General features: G+C 36.3%; 1 protein-coding gene across 2 annotated transcripts in view; it reads left to right on the top strand.

Moving 5' to 3' along the window:
- The window catches only part of LOC139138228 (uncharacterized), a 118,692-nt gene that overhangs the window by 15,740 nt on the left and 88,862 nt on the right, over nt 1-14,090 (top strand). For both annotated transcript variants that reach the window (XR_011553561.1, XM_070706511.1), the window contains exon 3: nt 12,104-12,199. Coding sequence is in view for 1 of the 2 variants with exons in the window: in XM_070706511.1 (XP_070562612.1) it covers nt 12,108-12,199 (92 nt within the window). In the remaining variant the exon portion in view is untranslated. The remainder of the gene's footprint in view (nt 1-12,103; nt 12,200-14,090) is intronic.

Genomic DNA, 14,090 nt, shown 5'->3' with positions numbered 1-14,090 from the left:
AATGACCTACACCAACCAAGGATTTGTTGTGAGACAGTTTCGAAGGCTGTGAACATAATTTTGTCTTGTTTAATATCAATTTGAAGTAAAATTTGATCCTGAAAACAGAGCTGAGGTAAATGTTTTCATTGCGAACCAATTTTTGCAACTTTCGCATGTAAGACACACAAGAACTGATGAGAAATTGGGATCCAGGATAATTCCAGATGTCATAATCCCCCCCACAGTGGAAGGAATTTCACTATCTGTAACTGATTTAAGTGCTGTTTACATTTGAATAATAGCACTCATAGCATTAAAGCCCCAGTATTTGTAACTTTTAACCTTTTTTTATGTTCGAAATTACATATTATTCTCTTACTGCCATCGTGAAATGCTGTTCAGTAGAGAAATAAGCCAAATTTGTGCTCCTGTAGTGACATACAAACGCTAAATATTGCCTGATCAAGTTCGATTGCCGCGCGGGTTTGTTGACAACTTGTAGGCTGTGCACGTGATCGAGAACGCCGATACTGATGACATCATCGCGCCTGCAACATTCCTGGGGCCTTGCCATGCCACGCCACAGCCACACTGCACTGTCTGGGTGATCGTCCATGGTCGCCGGCTAAATGACCTGCGAATGGTTTTATTTTGTTCTTCTCCATTCACATACGTACTGCTACTGTGTTTCAGAGGATACAGAACTTTGGCAGAGGAGGCTGACATTCTATTCTGGTACAGTGTGCGTTTACAATACGGATTATTCAAACTGCAGTCGGCAGTGCACCGATGCGCACCGTGCAGTTGGTCACTCAGAACTCCGGGTACCGATGTAAAATCAAGACGACACTATATACACTTGGCTCACTTCTGTAGGCAAATAGCTATCAAAATTGAGTAACTTGAAGTAATAAATTTCAGCTGATTGTCGCTTTAGCGGCAAGGTGATTGCGAAATCGAAGCAACATAGTTTGGCAATGTATGGTAGGCTGTCGAATGCAGTGAACGCGATGGCCTTTGGCAGCAAGTAAGGGAACCGTCAGTATTTACAACCTGGGGGTCATTCAAAAGTTGAAAGTTATAAGGGGATGCTCAGAATGTTTTTCTTTGTCTTACTCTGTCCTCAATGACATAATGATTAGTTGATTATATATATTTTACTCTGACACATATTAAATAAAAAGAAAAATATAACTCTAACAGTACAAGTAAATCAACTAGTTGAGCAAGGCAGAAAACTACAAGTAGCTGCTACTACTAGCAATACTTATTATGAAAGAGAAGATAGTGACGATGAGAATGATATAGTTGTTCATGTACGCAATGGCACCAGCGACAGTAAAGATGAGATCAACAGTGGTGATGATGATGTCACACAGTAGTTTTCTGCAGTCGTTACCAGGGTTGGAAGGAGAGGCTGGGTCATGGAGAAATGTTCTTGACAGATATCACTATAAGTGCACAGGATCTAGGACAAAACTGAACTGTTGTGAATTCACCCTTTATATTATCATAGAAATGTATAATTTATTTGACTTGAGTTCAACAACCATTTGGACATTTAACCATACCATAATGACATGCTACCCATCCAAATTTAACAATACTACATGGTCGGAGACTGTTTATTAGGTGAGCTTTTATATCTACATATTGTTACATGGGCTCAGGTAAGCCAAACTTTCTGTTAGAGAGGGGGTTACTAAAAGAAGTCATGGTTGGCTGGGGTGTAACTCAAAATTTCGGAGTTTCTAATGTAATTCCTCTGACCCCCAGATCGTAAATAATGACGGCTCCCTAAACAGCTCTGAACGCCTGAGTCAGAACGATCGCGACCAGTATACGCACTGATGCAACGCAGCGAAAATTTAGAAAAAAACAATTGAGCTCATGCTAAGAATTTACAGACTCTTGGCTCTTGATGCATCAGTTACTGAGCTTTTATACTGGTAAAAAGGCATTCTGAATACAGCGGTAAATTTCCACCCAAACGTGAAAGGATAACACGCGGGCATTCTGCAATGGACGTTGTCAATTTTACCTTGCTGCAGGCCCCACACCAATCTCGGCCCGGCCGCCCGCTGCACTTGTACAGTCTACTACCTCCATGTAGTACAGCCTTACAGGACTAGTAGCCGGCCAAACACACAAAAAACAACGTCGCAGTGTAAAATCCGTAGGTCAGAACCGTTGATCATAAATTTCAGAACCAGTGATGTTTAAAAGTTTTGTATTGATCACTTCATTTTAGGTTTATGTGAATGACTTTCTCATCGAGCTGCGTCTATAATTGTCCCGGGCATTGTCCATGCAAATTTGGGGCCTGCCTTAGCTCCCTCCGATCGTCTGTAGACTACAGCCAAAATCACAGTCCTAAGCAAATTGTACAGTTGCGAAAGTCAGATATGAGTATCATGAATTTTATGCAAAAATATATAAACAACAGAATCAAACCAAGAGGTTAGTTTGCTGTCGGGCTGGGTGCGCAGGGGACGACTTTGCAGTGAGGCCGGGATCTCTCTTGTGTTCGAACTTCTAAGCTTACAATGCCTGGAGCTCCATCGCATCGCAGCTAGTACTGTAGTCCTTGTGAGGATTAGATACCCGTTACGTTCGATATTATTTTGAAATACTTTTAAATTTTATAAGTAAGACTTTTGTACTGCATTCAAGATATAATTTTTCCTTTCTGAGCGTTTTCAATTACGCCGTACGGCAACGATATGCGCACTTGATAGGCTGTGTTGCCTGCAGCGTAGCCTGGCCGTACACAAAACTTCCTTTGAGTAGACGGGCAGAATCAGTCCCGTCATTTATTTTAAACGAAATTTTCATTATACTCCATAATGGAAGAAACGACTAGTTCAATGATTACAATGGTGAAGTGTTGAATTTTTATTCATATGTGTTTTTCTCTCTCAATTCATTCAGCAAACTTGATCTCCGTACCATCGGTCACAACGTGCAGTGCCTTTCATGAAGCTTACAATCGACTGCCTCCGTCGTTAGTTTAGCTGTTCAAGACGTTTGTTTGCACGGCTCATTATAGTCGGAACAATCTGTAAACACTTACATATTTATATCTTTCCGGTATTTCACCCAACTTTCGCGCGTTTTTAGCTGAGTCTCCAGTTTCGATGGACCAGACCTTTTCGAAGAGCGTATGGTTTCTACGGACGCCACAGTAAAACTTGCGTTGATGTGGTTGAGCATGCGCGGTGGTGTGATTACGTTTCGTTTCGTGTGTCAACAAAGCTGACTTCTGGTCCGGACAAGAAGTCATTTTTTACTCCGTTTACTGTTAATCGTGAGGCGGGCTGGGCATGCAAACCATGCGATTCAGTATTAATTATGGTGTACTTTCACATACTGAGGATGTCATTTTAATCAAAAATATGAAAAAAATTGTTAAAAGTTACAAATACTGGGGCTTTAACTAAAACATCCCCAAAGTTGTAAGTATACTGCGAGCTGGTCTTATGTAAACATGGTCAACCAAGGGGTGGAACATTTGATATTCAGGAGGGGTGGGGGATAGAAGATTGATGAGGTAGCATTCCTTTTTAAAAGATCCCTTTTATATTTTTTCCAACTCTTTTTTCCCCACTCTCCCACCTTTTCTTTTTGTCAAGCTTCTCTGGATAACTTTTTGGTGACATTTGCTTATGTATGTAGGATCTGCTTGTCCCATTGCTATAGAAGTTGATATGCATGTTCCTAAAGATGACCTCCAGTACCTAAGTTGCAGACCTTACTTGCTTTTGTCATTCTTGTTTTTCTGGTTGATCTTTGGTACCCATACTGGTATGTACCAGTTCTGATAAAATGTGAGCGACACCGTATAATTGCGGTATTTTTACAGAGATTGTTTCATAGTATATCTAAAATGAGTGATATTAACGTTTTGAGGATAGTGAATTGTATAACTTTGAGAAGAGTGATAAGTTTGTCTGGTATCTGGCTAAACAATCATATCATCTGTGTCATGGTAGAATTCAAAACATAATCTACATACCTACAACTACAACTATCGTTGACTTATAATGGAAATTTATCATCAGTATTTTGGACTTTTTGTGTTTTATCAGTATCATGTTTTTGACTCTATTATACAGGTGAGGTCATAGTTTACACAGTGGTTACCCTTTATTCTCATTTCTAACTTATTGCTAGATAACAGTGATAATGTTGTATGATGTTATCATCGAAGTAAATGATTAACCTGTGAATGTGAATTAATATTAATGTATAATATTGAGAAATGTTATAACATGGAGGTAGCTAACTCCATGGTTATAATAAAAGTAAATCAAACATGTATACATAGAATAGATTGAATAGATTCATAAACCTTAAAGTTTCTTTCTTGAATGAATGTGATCTGAGTTGACAAATTCCTATGAACTCCCTGAAATGTGCAGTGAATGTAGAAAAGACAGTTTTTTTTCAAACTATGTAGTAAAACAATTTGCGTTTGAATAGTCGTGACATATGACCTGATTAGGGAATAACATGTGTGACATGCACGAGCACTGATCTCAGTTGTTTGACAGCTGTAAGTATACCAAAGATTGTTTTAAAATTATGTGGTTTTATTCAGTTTGTTAGCATCTACTAGGGATCAAAGAACACCTTGATTGAAGTTGATACACTGTAGATTGCTTAGATGTGTAAGGGTGAAAGAGTTCTTGTAAATGGTTTCACATGCATGCCTATACCAGTATATGTCATTGGCTCATTGATGTGTGCACTTTAACCATAGATACTGAGTAGCGTGGGTTGACCATCTACTGTCTATGCACTAACTCATAATGGGCTCACACCATGAATAAGTTTAACTGTGTTCAAAGTTTTCATGTGATAAAGACATGTTTTACCTATTCAATTGAGCATATTTTTGCAGCTTTACCATTTATTAGTAATGGTAGTGATGGGATACTAATTTTATATACAACAGCGTGACAAGTTTTGAAACATTAACATGTGTTCCCCTTACATACATTTACAACTAACTGCTACACATGGTGGCGGTAGGGGAACAAACATTAAATGCTTGGGTTACCATGCATGACCCCCTTTAGGATCTTTTATTTTCAAAACCAGATTTCATGAAAGAATTCAATGTACGTATTTAGTTTATGTACTGGTATGTTAGTGAACACCAAATGAAACAATGTGGATCTGAATTCAGATAAAAAGTTGATGAGTCACATTTTTCATGCAAGCAGTTTCAGAGGAGATCCCTTAGCCACATGCAAATTTCATCAACCCACATAACAAATTTAAAAGGCATGTGACAAAGTTCCTGTGAATGATTGACTCAAGCAAAAAATGGGAATATTACCTCAAAAATTAGCAAACAAGAACTTGAACAGTACTTCAACAATATGAATGAGTCATTTCTGGGAACCTTCAAAAGAACTTAAAGCTATAAAGTGGGTGATTTCAGAGAAAATCGTGATCATCATCCAGAAAAATAAGCATTGTTGAGTCATCTCTGTTTTCATAAACCAGAGCACTACAATTACTGTTTTTGAGATTCCCCTAAAAAATTAAGCCATAGCAGATCAGGCCAAGAACGTATGGATTCTATTATCTGGGGTATAAATATTTTTGAGTAATTATATATAATTGCAATTGGCCATATACCTGCCCCTGATGTTCTGTATGATTTAATGTTGCTAATTCCTTGGATATGTCAGGATATGATGACCTTACACAAAAGTTACTGGTTTCAGAGAAACTTTGAGGCAGTTAATGGTGGCTTAAAGGACAGAATCATTGTTTGTATATCACACATTGGCATCACATATGTTATAATCATTTCTTTTGTGTAGTCATGTTTTCAAGGTCAGTTGGTTTGCAAAATTAAGTGAGTTAAGGGCTTGAAATTAAACTTTGAATGGTTTCTGTAGACCACCAAATATAAGATTGATATAGGAAAAAGCTTTCCTTTTGAAAACAATAAATTTGTGTATTTATAGAAAAAATGAGCACATAATCATACAAATGTTTAAGTGTTGTTTAAGCATGTGTGATCTGAAATGAAGTGAAATGTTCATGTTATCAAGTGCGAGCAGTTGTTTCTCATAATTGTCATGACAATCCATACTTTCATTTATTTCACTCTTGCCTTTTCCAGTGCAACATCTGTGTAACTTAGCAACTTCAAGTACTATAACATTCTAATTTTAGAATTCGTCGACTCCCCTTTTGGTGAAGTTTTTAATTTCCTGCCATCTAATGTCAAAGTTTTCCATTATAGGCCTGATTAAGATTTTTAACAATTTCTTCTTCCATTATGTCACCAACCTAGCCATGCTCCATGATGTAGACCTAGAAATATTTACTTCAAATAATTTTCATACTTTGTTTCCGAGGGAAAAGTGCATTCAAAACAAGCCCTGTGCTTCTTGGATCATATTCCTATGAGGAGACCAATATTTGATTCAAAATAACACCTTGCTGACTGTATTTAATTTGGTGACATGGGTTCAAACAAGGTCCTCATAGAGGGACCATGGTGCAAATATGTGTTCAGATACCTGCATGAAAATGGGTATAAAATACCATAAACTTTTTGTGGCCACGACATGTCAAGATGTAACTGAGGGAATATACAATAAAGTTTGGAGTAATACAGCACAGTCCACTACTTTACTGTATGATAACAGTTTAAAAAGTGAGATTTTTGACCACTGTGTTATTTGACTCCCATTTGCCAAAGGCACACAAGTGGGAATAATAGAATCTCACACCCCCAAGGACCTGGGATCAGATTTCTCACACGAGTTGGGGATATTTTGTCTCACACGAGCTTCAGGCAAGTGTGAGAAATGTCTGGATGATTATCTAGAGCTAAGACAAATTTTTAAGAAGATGCTTGCAGAATTTTGAAAAAATGTATATTATGATTTTTCATAGATTATAAAAATTTCCATTATGACTGAGTTATTTCTCTGTAATTTGTATGCATGTTTGAAAGGACACTGCATTTGATATCTGTTCAAGTTAGATAAAAAATTTACTTTTAATTTGTATTTTGAGAATTTTCCTGGTCATTTTTTGTCAAAAGTTTTCTCTTCAGGAATTGCTTGTCTGATACTAGTGATAGGTCTCAATTTTGATTTTAAGGTTTTTAGGATGGCCTTATTAACATATGTCCAAATGATGATCAATTTCGGACATGTAAATAAGTGCGTCTAATTTTGTAATTTTTTTTCAAAACATATTTTTCAGAACTGCTGGTGTAATAGCTTTCAAAGGTGTTGATATGTTGCTAAGGGTGATTAAATTTTGACCATTTGTGCAATTTTCTCATTATTTAGTCAGAACAGAGGGTATTTTTCATAAAATGCTAGTTTAACAACTTTCAAATTTAAATTAGATTCTTTGGCCTGTCTGCTTTCTGTTTTGTGAAAATGATGGAATTTGCACAATACTTATTTTCAGAGCAAAATGTCAAGATATACCTATTTCAGTTATTTCCACTTACTAGGTGCCATGGACTGGTTAAGTTCCACAAAAAACATTGTTGATTGTACATCGTCACAGCCATATGTCACAGGGGCCATGAAAGTCATGGTAACTTAAGTTGCAGTAATAATCTGAATGTTATTGTAATCAGCATATATTGGCAGATATACTAGCAGATGTAACAAGTACCTCTCCTTCTCTAGTTCATGTGCAAGATTGTGACCTCATCATTCTGGCAATTTGTGACCTGAGTCATCTTTTGGTCCATTGATTAGGCCATGTACTAAATAATATAGTTTTCATTGTCAAGAAGTTAGAGTTAAACAATTTACTGATTTAAAGTAAGTTTTCTGGTTATTTTATCCATTGACAGAAATATACCGGTACTCTGTAGTCATCTTTCAGCCTGTATCCTAGTCCTTGTCAAAGAGGGCTGATAAATAAAGGCCTAGAACTTGTCGGTAGCTGTTTGCTTGGTTGAACATCTAACTTAATGTGCATACTCGTGCTTTTCATATCATAAACTGCATTTCAGTCTATGTATTGGACGGCCATGTTCCATGAATTCTTACAAAACTCAGACACACTGTATGAACAATAAGCTTGAAATTATGGCCACAAAATGAATCTGTTAATCTATTGTAAATTTCTCTACAGATTTCACACTGTGACACCATGTTGGACAGAAGATGTTTAACATAGTTGTTTTCAACAATTCCTCAACTGTTTTAAAAGCTATAAGAACCAAATAAACCCCAAAACGTATCACTGCTTGATTATGTGTACAGCCCTGGATTGATCAGTCCAAGTGTTGATTTGTCAATGCAATGAAAACAGCAGTGATATAACATTTCCAATTTGGAAATGACCTGAACTGATAGTGTCATGTGTCCATCATGATTTTAAACATTTCTCATGAATTTTTAGCTCCCATAGCCATATGTATATATGGCAATGGAAGCTATTCTTATAGGCTAGGGAAATGTCTGTATGTATGTATGTCTGTATGTATGTATGTCTGTATGTCTGTATGTCTGTCCGTCAACATCAAAAACTCCAAAACCGCTGTACATTTCATCTTGATATTTGGTGTGTACATGGATGATGGGCCGTAGATGAGATTTTGTTCAAATGAAGTTGTCATTGCCAAAAATATGCAAATTAAGTGAAAAAATGTAAAAACAGTCAAAATTGAAAAAACTCAATAACCACTGAGCAGATTACATGAAAAATTAGCATGTAAGTACTTTGGGCTGATATGAAATGATTGTGCACATCTTGGGTCAGTATCTTGGACTTGCTATTTTTCATGAATTTTTTTGTAATTTTCTCCCATTTTTGGTCAAAAAATCTCCTGCTCTGAAACCACAAGTCCGATTGATTTGAAACTTGGTATGGAAGTGCATAGGAGTGACCTTTCCCAAATTTGGGCAAATCGTGGGGAAATTTGCATATTTTTAGTTTACACGTCCAGACTCCCATGTATAAGGCAGATCTCCATAGACTCCCATGTATAAGACCACGAAAAATAAAAATTTAGTTTCTCATCGTATTCATATTGCAAAAAGGATGCAGTGACACAATTTTAGTCCCCACGGATGAAGTCCAGTGAGCTTATAGATTGGGTCATGTCCGTCTGTTCGTCCATCCGTGAGTCCATCCGTTCACGCAGATATCTCGGATATTTTGAGAAAATATCATGTGACCTTGATGACCTTTGACCTCAAATATACATATTTGTCCATAACTCAGTAACCACAAGTGCTACAGCCTTCAGTATGGTATGAGGGACAGCTTATGACGCCACATATTGTACCTCATTAATTATGCACATATCTAATTTTGAGCGAGCCAATAGAGCTAGAGGTCTGATTTTTGGTATATAGGGATAACTTAGCAAAACAATTTTTTTGACAAAATGTCACGTGACCTCGGTGACCTTTGACCTCAAATATACATATTTGTCCATAACTCAGTAACCACAAGTGCTACAGCCTTCATGTATGGTATGATGGGACACCTTATGACGCCACATATTGTACCTCATTAATTATGCACATATCTAATTTTGAGCGAGCCAATAGAGCTAGAGGTCTGATTTTTGGTATATAGGGATAACTTAGCAATACAATTTTTTTGACAAAATGTCACATGACCTCGGTGACCTTTGACCTCAAATATACATATTTGTCCATAACTCAGTAACCACAAGTGCTGTACAGCCTTCATGTATGGTATGATGGGACACCTTATGACGCCACATATTGTACCTCATTAATTATGCACATATCTAATTTTGAGCGAGCCAATAGAGCTAGAGGTCTGATTTTTGATATATAGGGATAACTTAGAAAAACAATTTTTTTGACAAAATGTCACGTGACCTCAGTGACCTTTGACCTCAAATATACATATTTGTCCATAACTCAGTAACCACAAGTGCTACAGCCTTCATGTATGGTATGATGGGACAGCTTATGACGCCACATATTGTACCTCATTAATTATGCACATATCTAATTTTGAGCGAGCCAATAGAGCTAGAGGTCTGATTTTTGGTATATAGGGATAACTTAGCAATACAATTTTTTGACAAAATGTCACATGACCTCGGTGACCTTTGACCTCAAATATACATATTTGTCCATAACTCAGTAACCACAAGTGCTGTACAGCCTTCATGTATGGTATGATGGGACACCTTATGACGCCACATATTGTACCTCATTAATTATGCACATATCTAATTTTGAGCGAGCCAATAGAGCTAGAGGTCTGATTTTTGATATATAGGGATAACTTAGAAAAACAATTTTTTTGACAAAATGTCACGTGACCTCAGTGACCTTTGACCTCAAATATACATATTTGTCCATAACTCAGTAACCACAAGTGCTACCACCCTTCATATATGGTATGATGGGACAGCTTATGACACCACATATTGTACCTCATTAATTATGCACATATCTAATTTTGAGCGAGCCAATAGAGCTAGAGGTCTGTTTTTTGGTATATAGGGATAACTTAGCAATACAATTTTTTTGACAAAATGTCACGTGACCTCGGTGACCTTTGACCTCAAATATACATATTTTTCCATAACTCGGTAACCACAAGTGCTACACCCTTCATGTTTGGTATGATGGGACACCTTATGATGCCACATATTGTACCTCAGTAATTATGCGCATATCTCATTCTGAGCGAGCCAATAGAGCTAGAGGTCTGATTTTTGGTATATAGGGAAAACTATAGGAGAGAAATTTTTCGACCACATGTCATGTGACCTCGATGACCTTTTACCTAAAATATATGTTTATGTCAATAAATAAGTAACCACAAGTGCTATGTCCTTTGTATTTAGTAGGATGGGAGACCTTATGACAACACACGCTTTACCTCATTAATTATGTACACATCTAATTCTTTGCAAGCGAATAGAGCTAGAGATCTGATTTTTTGGCATATAGGGATTAGCAATATAATTTTTTTTTTCAAAATGTCATGTGACCTCGATGACCTTTGACCTTGATTTTACATATATATGCATATTTCAGTAACCACAAGTTCTATACCCTCCAATTTTGATAGGATATTAGACCTTAAGATGTCACATCTTGTACCTCATTTATAATGCGCATATGTATTTCTTGGCCGGCCAATACTGCTAGAGGTCTGATCTTTTTTCCCAATTTAGAACCATAACTTAGACATGCCTCATGGGTTTCAAATTGGGAACAACGACATAGACCTATGTGCCCATAGATCTCAACATATACACTCCAGTGATACTTCTTAATGACCACATTTTCCTGCCCCATCAAGACTAATACTCCTATTACAAGTGGGGACTATGTCATTGTAAATGACTTGTTGAGTTAATGGTTGTATCACAGTATTCGATATATCTAATTCTGTATTTTTTCCATTTTATATTCTGAATAATTACATTAAACATATTTCACTGTCTCCAGTACATTTCATTTAAGTATTTTCACTTCATGCACTTTATCCCTTTCACACATGTTCAAATATCTGACCAGAGAACAAACACTAAATAGTCGAGGATGGGAGCTACAGTGTCATTGACGCTATTTTTTATGATTATGTTGTTATTATTCCACTTTACATTTAGGCTGGCAAGTTACATATCAACACCTGCTTATTCATTAATCTGTAGACATGAGTGGCACAAGTTAATTAATTGAATACCAGTTAGTGATTAAAACTCATTTACTCACTTCCCTGCATGACAAGAATTGACCTTGTCATGTCAATCTGCTTCTAATGTCCAAAGATTCGTCATTTAGCAGGAACATCAAAGAAGACTAGATTGCCTGTATGGTACCAACACTGATAAAAGTACAAAATTTATGTAATACCGGTATAAGAAAAAAGTTTTAAATTATCGTTTGGATGAAATAACAAAAAGGGCAAATATCTAAAGTCATAACATCAACAGTGTCATGATAGCATATTTCCCTAAAGATAGAGGTATATGCAAATATTTTATCATAGCTCAAAAGGAATCCAGGTAACAGCGGAATTTCAGCTTTAATTAAATTTAGATTGCATAGTTTTGATGCTAAGAAAGATGTCAGTAATGCCTTTAATGTATCTTTTTTCATTCCTTTGGATGCAGACAAATGGTGTTTTCCAGGGCTCAACTTCTTCCAAGTATGGTAATAATTTGTTTGTTAAAGTGGAATGTTCAGACAGATAAAATAATTGTCTTCAGGTATGTAATTATGTAAAATATATTTCAATCAACTCTCTAAATATTTGGTCAGTGATGGAGTGACTAGAATTTGAAGCAAAGATTGTTGCCAGTGAAGTGCACGCCAACAAAATATTTGTTCATAGTTTTAATATTGAAAATTGCATGGAACTTATAATACCAGGCAAGCTGAGGAACCAGAGGTTAATTTCCAATTATCAGAAAGATCATTGACTTTACGAAGGTACAACTGCTTCATCTGCTGTCAGCAAAGCATATCCTATATTTGGTCTATAACATTTACTATAACTCCTATTTATTTGTCAACAAACTGTACTATTGTGAGACACAGATAATATGACAGAACCCCATGACGTCATGACCTGTTAGTGCAAGCGCGTGTTACAACCGATAACGTAGTAACTAACCGATAACGTATCAAACCCGATAACGTAGTAAAAATTTACCGATAACGTTGTAAATCAACCGATAACGTAGTAACGAACGGATAATGTAGTAAACTTTTCTAACCGATAACGTAGTAGAAATTTACCGATAACGTAGTAATTTTTCCTAACCGATAACGTATCAACAAATTTACCGATAACGTATCAATGAACCAATAACGGATTAAATCAACTGATAACGTAGAAAACTCAACCAATACCGCATCAAAACAACTAATAACGTGTCAATTAACCGATAATATATGATTAAACGATTCATGGGCAGCGATAGATTGATCGATTTATAGATAGATAAATATTAGATAGATAAACAGATAGATAGATAGATAGATAGATATATAGACAGATAGATAGATAAATAGGTCGATCAATGTATCGATAAATAAATCAATCTCACAATGGATAGAGCGATCAATCTATCTATTGATGTTTGATAGATGGTCGGTCGATCAATCGATCGATAGATAAATTGATGGGCAGATCGATCGATAGAATGAAGGATCTATTAATTCGATAGAAAGATAGATCAATGAATCGATAGATCGATCGATCTATTCGATAAATTGTCAATAGATAGATCGATCGATAGATCGATTTGTTATCACATTGTCTCGTACTCAATTTTCTTTTCTCCTATTTATTTTTTTCCGTTCAGCGTAAATTGTTACAAATTTCTTTAGCAAATCAATCATGTTTCGGCTGTTCTCATGGTATTACGAACGACTAAGTTGATCTAAGTGTTGTTAAACTTCTGGAATAGGTTTGGGAAGTTGTTTCTAATTTTGTTGTAGTAGCTATACAGTTTAGTTCTAGTTGGGTAAAATTCAAAGAGATAGTATAGATACTGAAGAAACAAAGGCAGGGGAATGAGCGGCTGTTGGTTTACACAGAGAACCCTACCGAGAAAGAAAACTATAATGTGTATGTATCGGCTACAAATTAGACAGAAAGTATGGTTGTAAAAGCAAGATTAGAAACAACTTTCCAAACCCATTTCAGTAGTGTAGCAACATTTAGATCAAGTTAATCGTTTGTACTGCAACAAAAGTTATACAGGCAAGTCGTGGGTATACTTTGCTTCGCATATAAATGTGATTATCACAAAATATTTGTAACGAAGTAATCGGACCAGCTAGAAAACGGAAGACCTTTTTTCCCTGGCGACTGATTTTGGCTCTAGCAGACCAATACCGCAATCACCGACAGCCAATTCCGCACACATATTGGATACGTCGACCGATAGAAGTAACTGCGTATTAGTGATTAACCAAAGAATATTAATGATTTATTCATAAAATTGACGATTTTTCATGTTCTTGAAAATCTCCATCGGGTGTATTTGAAAAAGGTGAGCATGTCAGTGATTGATATGCCGGAACCTAATATAAATAATTATATGAGTGAACTCTGGTAAGGCCAAGAAAAATAAAAAGTTTGTTGCTCAT

Source organism: Ptychodera flava, chromosome 8 (genome assembly GCF_041260155.1).
Source record: "Ptychodera flava strain L36383 chromosome 8, AS_Pfla_20210202, whole genome shotgun sequence".
NCBI lineage: Eukaryota > Metazoa > Hemichordata > Enteropneusta > Ptychoderidae > Ptychodera > Ptychodera flava.
Note: the sequence above shows the minus strand (reverse complement) of the source record. Positions and strands in the feature narration are given on the sequence as shown.